The 13,775-nt window shown below is 36.2% G+C and overlaps 3 protein-coding genes across 3 annotated transcripts; 1 reads left to right on the forward strand and 2 right to left on the reverse strand.

Annotated features, from left to right (window-relative positions):
- Positions 1-6: 6 nt before the first annotated feature.
- LOC132848681 (probable E3 ubiquitin-protein ligase RNF144A-A) lies at positions 7-3,789 on the reverse strand. Its single transcript, XM_060874612.1, has 4 exons — positions 2,779-3,789; positions 1,957-2,057; positions 866-1,039; positions 7-665 (listed from the first exon to the last, which is right to left on the reverse strand). Exons 1-4 carry the CDS (start codon positions 2,846-2,848, stop codon positions 216-218), a joined length of 795 nt encoding a protein of 264 aa, XP_060730595.1. The 5' UTR covers positions 2,849-3,789; the 3' UTR covers positions 7-215.
- A 52-nt stretch (positions 3,790-3,841) lies between these two features.
- Positions 3,842-7,592, reverse strand: casp23 (caspase 23, apoptosis-related cysteine peptidase). The gene is made up of 11 exons (XM_060874608.1): positions 7,386-7,592; positions 6,763-6,816; positions 6,555-6,625; positions 6,264-6,437; positions 5,981-6,160; positions 5,759-5,836; positions 5,489-5,668; positions 4,510-4,744; positions 4,320-4,421; positions 4,097-4,207; positions 3,842-4,001 (listed from the first exon to the last, which is right to left on the reverse strand). The coding sequence occupies exons 1-11, from the start codon at positions 7,453-7,455 to the stop codon at positions 3,892-3,894; spliced, it is 1,365 nt and encodes a 454-aa protein (XP_060730591.1). The 5' UTR covers positions 7,456-7,592; the 3' UTR covers positions 3,842-3,891.
- Positions 7,593-7,606: 14 nt separating this feature from the next.
- On the forward strand, positions 7,607-12,794 carry oxa1l (OXA1L mitochondrial inner membrane protein). The gene is made up of 10 exons (XM_060874607.1): positions 7,607-7,763; positions 9,985-10,119; positions 10,283-10,673; positions 10,941-11,084; positions 11,394-11,479; positions 11,556-11,720; positions 11,845-11,949; positions 12,079-12,241; positions 12,361-12,441; positions 12,532-12,794. Exons 1-10 carry the CDS (start codon positions 7,653-7,655, stop codon positions 12,666-12,668), a joined length of 1,518 nt encoding a protein of 505 aa, XP_060730590.1. The 5' UTR covers positions 7,607-7,652; the 3' UTR covers positions 12,669-12,794.
- The last annotated feature ends 981 nt before the right edge of the window (positions 12,795-13,775 follow it).

The raw sequence follows: 13,775 nt of genomic DNA on the forward strand, positions 1-13,775 counted from the left end.
CTATTTATTTGTGCTAATCAAAATTATATAGCAAATGACAGCAAAAGCAAATACAACATAATTTTTATATAACCTGAGGACAACTATCAAAACAGCTCATACCAAATTAAAGTATTAATTCATTGATTAATTAATTAATATTATGGCTATAGATCAATTTAAAGAGACTGAAAACTGTGTGTTTTGGCATTATAATATGCCAAGATTTTAGGTATCTACCTACTCCAGGTTGGAATGGATGCTTGCCGAGGAGCTACACCATTTAAGCAAGGTATAAAGTATGAGCTTGTTTTTAGACATTCAGCAGTGAGCTTTAAACAAGAAAAGCAGAATTCAACATTGCAGCGATTGCATATTATATTCTTACATCCTGTTGTGTCATGTTCAACCAAGTTTCCACATGTAGGACAAGCTCTCACTGAAGGACATTTTAGGTTTTGAACTGAAATTATTATTATTTCCTCACATTTTAACAGCTTCTCAATTTTATCATTAACACAGCCACTGTTTTCACACTTGTCTGAGCGAGGTGCTGGCCCTTTCCAGGTCTTCAGACACTGCCAGCAGAACTCAAACCTCTTATCGCCATCAGCTGTACAGATGGTGCAGAGTACACAGAGGTTGGTCAAATCCTTCCTCTCAACATATGAACTGCAACCAGGGCACTTAAAAAAAGAAGAAGAAAATTTATTACAATTATTTAATAATTAGATCTCATCTCTCAAATTACCTAGCATACTGGAAAGAGATCAGAATACTGCTATGACCACTATAGTGCCATACATTTACATAATTTATACCACTATCATAATTCACTCCACTATCAAGGAGTGATATCACTATTTATTAGCTGCAAAGCACTTACTGAGTTGTATTCACTGTACTCAGCTGCTGCCAGTTCAGCCATAGTCTCCTCAAAGTGATTCTGCTCCTCTTGATTCAGTAAAGCAATCCTCCGCACGTCTACGTACTTCCACTCAGCCTCACACATTTTATTTGTTCCATTTTTTAGAGCTGGACACAGGAACTTGTACTTGGCCTGGATGCATAAAACCAAATTAAAGCTGTGCAGCTCTAATCTCTAGTGACATTTACAGTGTATTTTGCTTGTTCATCACAAATAAGGTTCAATTTTCCTTTTCATCATAATAAATCAGGTAATTATTTTATAATAATTTACATAGGAATCATAATTAATACTGTATATTTTGTTCCTTAAATGTTTTTAATTGCTATCTTTTCCCAGTAGTCAATAAGATGCTGATACAATGATGTATAAAGAAAAACAGGGTTTCTAAACGCTCTTTTCTGTCCTAATATTTTATGAGTTGATCAGGAGCTTCTGATTACACAATTCCTATTGACTGTATATGACTGTATATGAGTGTATATGACTGTATAAAAAAACATTATTTATAAACACAGTGTTTCTCCGGTGTTTCTAGTAATTCACACTCTCTAGTGTTTATAATGATTTATAATAACACTCTCTGGTGTCACCCAATGAGTTTGGTTCATGTTCAGGTTTCTTCCTCATGCCATCTAAGGGAGTTTTTTCTTGCCACAGTCCCCGCAGGCTTGCTCATTAGGGATAAATAGAGATATATTCAAAAAAATTTACATAAACACTTTATGTTCTGTAAAGCTGCTTTGAGACAATGTCCATTGTTAAACGTGCTATAGAAATAGAATTGAATTGAATTGAATTGAATTGAATTGAATTGAATTGAATTGTCCAAAACATTATATTAATCAATTTGTAACAGGTACCTCTTTAATGGTCACAACAATGTAAAGACCAAAAATAATAGTTGTTAGCAAGTGCTTTGAAAAAAGTATCAAACTTGGGTATTGGGTAATTAGAAAGCGTGTTTGGGCATTAAACATACCAATTTGCAACATTATAATTATACCAAGTAGTGGTTTTCTTCAGAAATGACTGATACGTAATCCCACCTGATCCAGACGACTGCGACAGTAGGCTGTGAGGGATTCCGGTGTCACAGCATGTCCACAAGGCATCTCTATCCTCTGTGTGTTGGGATCATCATCAAGTGCTAAGTGAATACATATGAGCATGTAAGGAGATGGTGCTAAATGTGATGATGAACAAATTATTTATAGGAAATGGTGCTTAAAGATGTCATCAGGAACAAATCAATCACATGTTTATCCACATATACAGATGGTAAGACTGGTTCTTTGCATGCATGCATACATACATACAGAGGTCTTTTTTAAGATATAAGAAAGTTTCTTTTACATTACAAGAAGGATAGAAAACGTTTTGTATAAACTTCAAAGGGTTGAGATGTAGCAAGGATTATATGTATCTGATAAAACAGAAAAAACTTCCAAATTCCAAATTTAGTGTAGCAATTAAAAAAATACTAATTATATATCTATATATATTTTATTTTTTTTGTACTAGTTTTTAAAGAAAACTATATAGGATGGGAATAGGTAAATCAACTCGTTTACATAGTTTCCGTCACAGTTTGTGCCACTTCTAATTATTTATTAATTATCTTCTTATTAATTAGATCTGTTGACCGTCTTGCCCTTCTCATGGATTTAGATGGGCTACTTTTATAAAACCATCTAAAATCATCAAGGATTACATACAAATCACATTTATTCTAATTGAATCAATTTAACACGAAGAGATTATGAGCTCAAGAAGTGAAACCAATACACATCTATGTATCCAACACCCAAATTTTCATGATTCGAAATATACCAATATACATGGTAATCTTAATAATAGTGCAATCTTACTAATGTCATCAGGTCGATCAACAAATTTCAGGCCGATGTCGTTAGGATCGTGACAGTTTCCTTCTTCCATATTCGTTAGATCAGAGTCACTGATGCTCTGCTCCGTGATTCATAGTTTGACTTTCGGTTTCGTGGAAAGTCCCAAGACATGTTGCAAAGACTGTGTGGTTTCCCTGAATTACGTTGTTTATGTGCAAAGTTTTTTTAAAAGCTCTAAATCTTTTATTAAACAGAAAGCAAAGCATGTTGGTGCAGAGAGTCAGAAATACAAAAGGACTAGATTAATTCTTAATGGAAAAGCAGGTTTGTAATGAGGAAGCAAAAGTGAACTTGTTGCTGTTCGTTTAAAAATGAAGAAAGAAAGAAAGAAAGAAAGAAAGAAAGAAAGAAAGAAAGAAAGAAAGAAAGAAAGAAAGAAAGAAAGAAAATGTATGGTGTAAAAAACTATGTGCTAGATACTAACAGGCAAGGTAAGAAAACTGTAAAGGATGCCTATGCAGTAACATCAAAATTTCAGATCACATGAACTACGAGTCTCAACCATAACATAACAAAACAAGCTAACTTCCACTCTTCTAGAAAGGCTTTCTACTTGATTATATGGCGTGTGTGTGTGTGTGTGTGTTTGTGTTATTCTGCCAAAGATGCTCAATCCTTTGCATGAAACTGTATGTGAATACTTCTTAAGCCACTGATCAGCTATGAAAGCAATTTCTGATACCAGAATATACCTCACTGCATGGATAATTAAATATCTTGATGGAGCCCATTCACGTGACTTTCATATATTTTGGGCAGGGCAAAACACCCCAGTTTACTGAGTTGTCATTATGAAGCAACTTAACTGAATTCAGCTATTGATGGCATTCGATTAACTGTATAACAAATCTGCATATGCACAAGTGATTAGGCAAGTGATTGAGCTTGCACACGTAAACCACATGCTTAAATAATGCTTTCATATACACAAGACTCTATTTTGTAAACATTCAATAAACATGCAGATCAGAAATATTTATTGTATAACATAATGACAGAAAAATGGCTTTGATTGTAACGTCACCCTTATTTTGAAGAGTGCTCAAAGCAATGACAGTAATCTGAACTTTTATATCAAAGCCCAGGAAACAGGTAGAATTTCTTGACAAGGGTGGTTCTGTCCAAACTTGGCATTTGATAGGGAATATCCTTTTCCTTTGCTGCATTTTCAAACCAGTAAGCAACCTGTATTGGGAAACAGACAATTAGACATGTTTTACTAAGTGCCTTAGTACTTTATGCAGTATTCATCATTTGATGTTAGATCAATACAAACATTCCTTTCTGAACAGTTCCACTATGTCGTCCTCATGACAGTGATCGTTGAAGATTTTCACAAGGTTCTGGATAAAGACTGAACCAGTGCCAGTATTTCTCATGGATACAGTGTCTGAAATGAGGATTTGTTTTGATATTTTGATGTAAATAATACACATATCTGAGAACTTTAATATTAAAGAAAACCCCTCTCTATAGAAAGATAAAATGGTAGGGTATAAAACCTGGTGTGCAGGATCTGAAGCAGGCAAAATCTTTCTCGCGATGTTGTTTTGTTCCTTGATTAGACCTTACACCATCACACACCCACACATGGCCATCCTTATCTGAAAAATGTTTAGAAATTTTAAATTATGTACTTTTGCATTCTAAATGGTGCTACGATTCTTCTCGACTTGACATGACTTTGTGTACCTCCTCTGCAAGCCTGAATCAGGATGATTTTCGGCTTGTCTCTTAGTCCAGGGCACTTCGCAGAACTGAGGCAGTGGAAGATTTTGTCCACAAGGAAAATGTCATCTTCATTTTTATCATAATCTATGCCATAAATTCCATCAGGTCCACCGTGGGACATTATTACAAGAAATGTGCTATCTGAATATCTGTGTTCATTGCATAGCGAGAAGTCTCTCACAGCAGCCTCCATCCCCTGAGTTCCACAAAACAGACATTAATCTGATCAGCATTATTTTATGATTAGCCATTGATTTATGTTCTATAACAGCAGCTCTGACGGTACTTTGGTCACAAGGCATATCTCAGGTTTATATTAAAGCACTCATTGTAATCCATTATTGTTTTGATAATAATAAAGCATGGACATTGATGGTGGATTCTCCACATAAACTCATGTTTGAAAATGTGGAATTATTATAGTGAGGCATTTCGCAAGGTTTATTTACGTTTTGAATAGGAAAAGTGTCAGTGCTTTGTAACAGCCAGGTGTAAAGCTATAACTTTAGCTTTCTGGGCATCAGGGATATTCAATGAAATCAAAAGATGCATTTTCATGTCTAATATCAAAAAATGTAAAAAGACAGACAGGTTAAGAAACGAATGTACATGGCTGTTTTAATGTAAGCAATAACAGGAAATAGATAATAATTAACTATCATTTGATAAAATGTTAATTATTTAAGAAAATTAATGTAAATCATTAACAAATTGCGATGGTATAATAAAAACTGATGGATTCCTGTTATACGGAAATCAACCTGTTAACCTTTAACAGCATTCCTCATTATGCTTTATTCCTTACATAATGCATTGCCGATCATTTATATTCTCAAATATGTGCTGCTGGTTAATAATGCAGTTACTGAGAGGTGAATAAATAGTTCGTTTAATGGTGCTTTAAATTTTACACAACTAGCGATTTAGTTTCTAAACGTACCTCTGCAGACAGGTCATTCAGTATGATTACATCATAACCCAAGGCTTCAAGCAGAGTCCTCATGCTCTCTTCATCCTTCTCTGCTCCCGGCCGATTAAACTCACTTACTCTGAATTCAACATTGTTGATTATCATAGCTATTCTCTTTCTGTCTTTGGACTTCTCCATAGTTGGATATATCTGGGTGAAAAAAAAAACAAGTTTAATAGCAATTGTGCCATTCACATTAATGGTTAATTCATGGTTAATGATTAACGGATTGAAAAGTACCTGTTTTTCTTCTGTCTGAAGCTTTTGGGTCTTGAATGCAGGCTGACACAATTTTAGCAAATCTTTTTTTTTTAATGTCTGAAAAAATATTAAGAAATTAAGAAAGTGGTATGATTTACTGTCTGTGGTCCACTTTCACAATACTGTGTCTTTTATGGTGAGGTATCAAATTTGTAAACATCCTAATTATATATATATGTTTCTATATGTGGGCAGTTATACCTTGGCCTTGTTGCAGTCACTGTCGCCACAACGCACAGCAATTTGTGCTGCTCCTTCCCATTTCCTGCTGCAGTTCCAGCAGAACTCATAGGAGTATCCCAGCCTGGCAGTGCATATGGTACAGTGGACACACAGGTTCATCTTATCAGCTCTCTCCACTTTCGAATTGCATCCTGGACACTGATGTTGTTAAATTACAGACATTAAAGACCCTTTTAATCCACACCTATGTCACAGAAATATTTTAAGTAATGTTTAGTAAAGTAGACAAACATTTTCTTACAGGTTTAAAGTCACAGAACCTTGCTGCGGATAACTCCCCGATTCTCTCTTCAAAGAATTCCTTCAGTGATGGCGTTAGTGGGATGGTATGAGACAAATCCTGATAAGAGAATTTTGTGCCACATATACCCTTCTTGTCCTCATCAAATCTTGGACAAGTGAATTCAGTCTTTTTCTAAAATATAACAACAATATGGGAGAAATTGTAACACGTGAAAAAGCCTGCTAAATAATGTACATGTAAAGGAAATCAAGCTACATTTCACATAATAATAAAACTAAACATACATACCTGCTGTAGATTGAACTTGCACCATGAAATCAAGTAACTCGATGGCATTTGATGACCACACAACAAAGCATCTTATTTGGAAAAATAATTTTAGTTAATTTAATTATTATTATTATTATTTTATTTATTTATTTATTTATTTATTTTGCATAGCACAATAAAAGCCGTATGTTTGTGCTTATATGGATTGAGTGTAAAGAGCACTCACCTCTTTGTCTAGGCAAAATATCAGACTTCCCACTCTTTCCACCAATTGAGATTCCTGCATTATGTAAAATATAATTTTATTTATTTATTTATTTATTTATTTATTTATTTATTTATGTTTTTTGGGAAATTGCATGAAGCGCTTAACAAAATAGTTGGTGTAGAAATTTGTAAGCTTATGTAATGCATATATACTATATGTAATGCATGTATACTGCTTGACTGTATTTATGGTAAAGGAAGTATGGTAAAAATGTCAATCAAGTTTTTCTGGGGAAACTAGTTTGAGTTCATTAGTGTTTCCAAGTAGGACCCTTTTGGAAGGCTTCAAATTCTTAACTATACAAAAATCACTTAAAGTGCTAATTTTTTATTTAATTTTTTTATTTTTATTTTTTTATTATTTATTTTATTTTTTATACTATGTGCTGTTTGCTAAGGAAGTTGTTTATTTCGACATGGAAGCATTTACTTTCAGTTTTGATTTTGTTTGTTTATAAACATTATAACCTTATAGTTAGTCATTTCGAAATTAATCTGTATCATATATCCATAATCATTTTGTTAATCTAGGTTTAGGAAACCAAGGAGTCAAAATATTTAGTAAATTGACAGTAAACTTACTGAGGTTTTGTAAATAAGTTGTAAGTGCAGCATCTTTTAAATCTCTGTCCTCTTCTTTCGGATTTGACATTTTTGTGCTAGAAGTTCCTTCAGACCACTTATATTAAAATATTACAACATTATATATTCCTACTGAATACCACGATTATAATATCACTATTTCACACACTGAAGCTGACAGCAGTGACTGTAAAGGACGATGATGATCCTGTGAATTTGTCCCCTCTTGCTCGCCGTCCTATTCCGCGATTCCATCTCTTTTTCAATATGGCGGCGCTCAGGGGCAAAATAGTCCCTGGTCGTCTAACGACTTGTTTCTTTAAACACACGAATGCGGCCAGTATTTCTACGTTACCTGCTGCATGGACACGAAATGGGGTTTGTTATTGTGATTACATGATTGTTTGTAGTTCGTGTTTATTGTGTTTTTTATTTGATAAGACTCGGTGATGCACGTTTCAAAGTCATCGGTTGAATAAAAAACACTCTCTGCTCACTATACTTGTGCACTGCGTAGTGAAGGACACACTGACTTATACACTGTGTGTAGTGCACTACATAAACTAATCAGAGCGGTTTGTATTGCAGCCGATTCCTGACGCTCATTTTTCTGCTTGCTCGCATGTGCGTGGCTCGTTTATTTGTACAAAATATGTTATTATTCTTTATGGATGTAATTTTGACCACATGATAGACTTGTTATGATATATTAGCTGTAGGTAACTAGCTAACGTGCATCATTAAGACCTAAGTTACTTCAGTCTAAATCAGTTAAAGGAGTAAAGCCAAAAGCTAAAAATGCAAAACTTTATGCACTGTGTGTGTTTGTTTGTGTGTGTTTGTTTGTTTGTTTGTTTGTGTGTGTGTCTGTGTTTGTTTGTTTGTGAGTGTCTGTGTTTTTGTGTTTGTGTGACCAATCGTGAATCAGCTGTAGGTGTTTTAAATATTTACATTACCAGTTGAGTAATTTTAAATATGATCTATTAATCTGTTCATTATCTGTCTTAATTCTGTCCGTCTCTTACAGACATTGTGATGTTAGCTTGGAGGCTTTAATAGGACAGGATTGATCCTAATATTTGTTGTACAAGACATAATTTGTTGTCAATCTACGCTTAGTTACCACCAGAATAATCTCAAAACACTGCTGTCATTGGTAGAAATAATAGATCATGACATTCAACACTCTCTACCCATTAAAAATATTTTGGAAATCAGCTTGTAATTCACAATTAGGTAGCAATAATTAGAAAAATGTTGCTTTTCTACCTCAGAAATCTCACTAACGTATCTATAAAGTTAATCACTATAGTATATTTCCCTTATAGGTAGTGAATGTAGTCCATTTTCTTCAAATAATCAGGTTTATTGGCCAAGTGTGTTGATGTTGACACACACAAGGAATTTGGTTCCAGCTGTTTGTGACTCTCAAAAGTACAGACATAAATAACACTACACTATACAAGATAATAGACTATACAAGACAATGCGGATGTGATACAATAGACATTATGAGTATTAAATATGAATACAGAACATATGACTGATCAGTTATGTACATAATTCTAGTGCTGATTGTCCGAATGCTGGAGGTGACACCTCCCAGTCTCACCTGTTGTTTCCTGCCTGTCAGGAAGCTGGTGATCCACTGACAGATGGAAGGGGGTATAGTGAGCCTTAGGAGTTTGGAGTGGAGAATTTCCAGAATTATTGTATTAAAAGCCTAACTGAAGTCGACAAAGAGAATCCGGGTGTATATCCCTGGGCAGTCCAGGTGTTTCAGAATGTAGTGCAGTCCAATGTTGACTGCGTCGTCCACTGATCTGTTTGCGTGGTAGGCAAACTGTAGGGGATCCAGCATCTGTTCTATTACTGAACTGAGTAAAACTGATCTTATACACTTATACACTATCTCAGGGACCTGCTGCTAAGAAACTGTGTTCATTCTAGTATTACTGCACGCAATATTGTCTGAACTTACAGTATTTACATAAAGTATTGACACTAGTCAATACAGTAAACAGTGTAGTCGGTCTGCGCTGTTTTTTGTTTACTGTCTTTTGTGTATTGTCTTTTTTGCATTTTATGTATTGTCTTGTAACCTTTTGTCTGCACTGTCTTTTGTCCTGCACTGTCTTGTCTGTCTTGTTTGTCTTGTCCTGCACTGTCTTGTTTGTCTTGTCCTGCACTGTTTGCACCAGGTTGCATAGTTGCACTTTATGTGGCTAGGACTACTTACTAAGTCCTAGCCCTGTCTTTGTTTTATGTAGCACTTTGATCCTGGAGAAACGTTTTCTCATTTCAATGTGTACTGCAACAGCTATATATGATTGAAATGACAATAAAAGCTTCTTGACTTGACTTGACTTGATGAACGTCCTATTTAACCTATGGTGTATAGGCTTAGTATGAACTGATTATATAATATTTGTGGACACTTCTTTGGTAATGCAATTTTGTTTCTGGTTTAGTAAAGACTTCCATTTATAGTATAGTTCTGTGGTGACTATTTTTCAGTGTAGGATTTTTGAGAATTGCATCATGTGCCAGCATTAACACTCTTTTTTGTTTTTTCCTTCCCTCACCCCACCTCTGTCAGTATGCTGTGCACAGATCACATCTTCGCACTATCAAAGGAAGTGGAGGTTCGTTTGTTCAGCCTCTGCTTGGACATCATAATTATGGACGGTTATACATGGTCAGTGCCATGACAGTGCAGCAAAATAACTCAAAGGTACTCTGGCCAGTAAATTTGTTCTTGTTTAAATATGTAGATCCAGACCTAAACAATAAACAAATGCTGACATTGCGTCATTTTGTTTTTATTTATTTTGCACTGTTTTTTTTTGAAAGATTAATACTTAACAACTAAATACTTACTCTATGCTTGCTTTCAGACAACAGATGGAACTGTACCTGCTACCAGTTCAACAGCAGACATCCCATTATCTTCTCCAGAAACTGCTGTAGAATCTGCATCAGTATCTGCTCCAGAAACTGCTACAGAAGCTGCTCAAATACTTGCTTCAGAATCTGTTCCAGTAGCTGCTCCTTTATCTGATTCAGCATTGGATACTGCCCCTGACCTTACTCCAGTAATCACACAGCCAGTCACGGAAGTGACTGATGTCCCTGTCCTGGCAATGGATGTCCTGCAGGGGGCAGGAGCAGAGCTCAGCCTGTCAGAATTGGGTCTAGGCTGCTATACACCTGTAGGCCTGATTCAGAACTTGTTGGAATTCATGCATGTTGGCATTGGACTGCCCTGGTGGGGTGCTATTGTTGCAGGTAAGATTTTGTTAGGATCCAAAAGCAAACGCTTTAGGCAGCTTTATTTGCTGACAAATATTAAGGATATAGATTTTTTCATACTTAGTTTCTTTGTCACACAAGTTGCTGATTTAGGGACAAGTCTAAACCTTTTATATACAATGTATTTTACTAAACTGCAGTGTAAATATTAATTATATTGGTGTGGAATATTCTCTTAACAAAATTTGAGCAGAAGCATTGACTGTTTGGGTCTTGTTACGTTACGTCACGTCTTGTGTGCAGGTACAATCATAGCCCGCTGTGCAGTGTTCCCGGTCATCGTAAAGGGACAAAGAGAGGCAGCTAAGCTGAACAATGTCCTCCCAGAGATGACCAAGCTCACCAATCGCATGAATGAGGCCAAGCAGAGTGGCAATAAGTTTGAATGTCAGTATCTGATGCATTTATTCCACTATATATCTTGTTCTGCTTTTGTATCCATCTTAGTGTCTCAGCTTGTTGCACTCTTATGATTTATTATTCCTAATTCTTAAATGTGGTTTATTCTTTGATTAGTTTGCTAGTCACTAGTGAGTGTTAGTTGAATGCACAAGAGTCAGGAGAATCAACAGGTGCTGCCATTTTTTCTCTAGTTACCAGAATTCTTGACACTGCTTTTCATTCTTTTAATATGACTGTAGAAACCTTCATAATATTTTAAAAAATATGTAATTATTTATTTTTAATTTCCTTCAGTCTCAAAGGCATATTCTGACATGATGTTGTTCCAGAAGAAACATGATGTTAACCCACTCCGTGGGTTCCTGGTGCCTTTGGTGCAGGTCAGTATGGAATGTGTTTACTGTAAACATCATTCAAAGCCATCTTTTTAAAATGCTGTTTTCTTTTTCCTTTTAGGCACCAGTCTTTATTTCATTCTTCATTGCCTTGCGTAAGATGGCCTATGCCCCTGTGCCCAGCATGCAGACTGGTGGATTGTGGTGGTTTACAGACTTAACTGCAGCAGATCCATTTTATATCCTTCCACTTGCTGTCACAGGGACCATGTTTGCCATCTTGGAGGTGCAACCAGCAGTTCTTATAATTTACTTAAATGGTTTGAATGCACAGCCGATTCTACATATTTGATATGTTAAGTTAATATCTGCCTCCTCCTCCTTCTTTGAATCAATTTTCCAACTTGTAGTTGGGAGCAGAATCTGGTATAGACAACCCCAACCTGAGAGCAATGAAGACTGTCTTCAGAATTATGCCATTTATCATCCTACCGATGACCATCAACTTCCCTACAGTGAGACTCTTACTTCATTCTGTCTCTCACTCTCACCCTCTCCACCTCCCTCCCTCCCCCCCCTCTCCACTTCATCCAATGCAGTCATCTCTTGTGGGTGTGACTCTGTCTGTGTGTTTTCTCTTCCAGGCAGTGTTTACATACTGGATGACCTCGAATCTCTTTTCGCTGGGTCAGGTAGCCCTGCTGAGGCATCCTGCAGTGAGAGAGAAGCTTAAAATCCCAGTGCGCATCACTCACCCCACCTCAGCTCTGCCTCCCAGTGATGGTTTTATTGAGAATGTCAGGAAAGGTACAGCACTGTACACATTGAATGTTTTTGTTTCATACTTTCCTAGATTTCACACTACTCATAACTGCTGATGGTGTAGTGCATGCCCTATATTTCTCATATTAACGTGTATATCACAGGCTGGAAGAATGCACAACTGGCTCATCAGCTACAGGAAAGAGAAAGGAGGATTAAGGACCACCTTGACATTGCAGCTAAAGGTGAGTCGTGTGTGTGTGTGTGTGTGTGTGTGTGTGTGTGGGGCTGTGGCTGTGACTGTCTGATTTTTATATTTCTTATTTCTCTTTTAGGTCCACTAAGGCAGACCTTTTCCCAAAATCCCCTGCAGCAGAGATCTGCACCCATGTCAACAGAAAATTCATCCAGACCCAAGCAAGTACAGCAAGGAAGTGGGAAGAAGAGGCCCTGGGAAGAAACAATTGGTTAAAAACTACCTACCAGATCATTTTTACATAAATTTGTATATATTTATTCAGGAGGGGGGGAAATGAGCATAATATGATCCTTCTAATTATTAAACTAAACTCATTAAAGAGGAAACTGATGGATATCAGCTGATTGTTGTGTGGAATTTTTTGCTGTAGCATACCTGCAAACTAGTCGCTTTTCGACTAGTCGCTTAAAACAAGAAGAGTTTTATATTATATATTATATGACAACTCTGGTAATAAGAATTGCTTTTGGTTGCCGTCTTTGCGGCGATTAACATTATAGATAAACGCATCCAGCTCTGACTGCGCGTGCACGCTGCGCGTACCTGTGCTTCTCCGTTCAAATAACGCACTTTTGAAAGACTACAACGCACGCGCGTAAAAGCAAAGTAGAAAAATCGCTCTTGGATCAAACTGATAAATAATTTTCTTTCCCATCCACGACATGTCCTGCATTTTACCGTAATTTTTATTGTTTATTTATGAAAGTAAAAATTATACTTATAGTTTTAGGGTGGCTGAGATGACAGACAGGGGGCTGGAGCCACCCTAAAAAAGGTCTAGAACCGCCCCTGGTTCCAAGGCACTCAAATTGTACAGAGAAAAATTATTTCCAAGAAATTTTGGTAAAAGTGCTTTTTTCACTTGAAGCAAATGTTGTCTTTTCCCTTTATGTTCTTGTCAGAGTGCTTCACTTTAAGTTCTCAACACCCCCCCCCCCCCCCCCCCCCGGTGGGGGAGGGGGGGGTGTATATTCAGAATCAGAAAGGTCTTTATTGCCAAGTATGTTTCCACATACAAGGAATTCTTTCTAGTACAGGAGCTCCACAGTGTAAACATGTAGCAATGGTAAGACATGAACATATAAATAATAGACAGTTGTATGTGCAAATTGTAATATAAGTTACAATTATTATTGAAATATTGTAATATAATATTTCGAACCTTGTCACCTTTTTCACCTCTTGAAACATTAGTTTTAAAATCCATGGCACATAAATAAATCTGAAGCTTTAATAGAAATCATATTTTCTTATAATGGCCGGCTTTGTATTTTGACATAATTGCTATTCTGTATCTTTTACTCGGTTATATATTTTTTA

This window comes from Tachysurus vachellii, chromosome 7 (assembly GCF_030014155.1).
Source record: "Tachysurus vachellii isolate PV-2020 chromosome 7, HZAU_Pvac_v1, whole genome shotgun sequence".
Classification (NCBI taxonomy): Eukaryota; Metazoa; Chordata; class Actinopteri; order Siluriformes; family Bagridae; genus Tachysurus; species Tachysurus vachellii.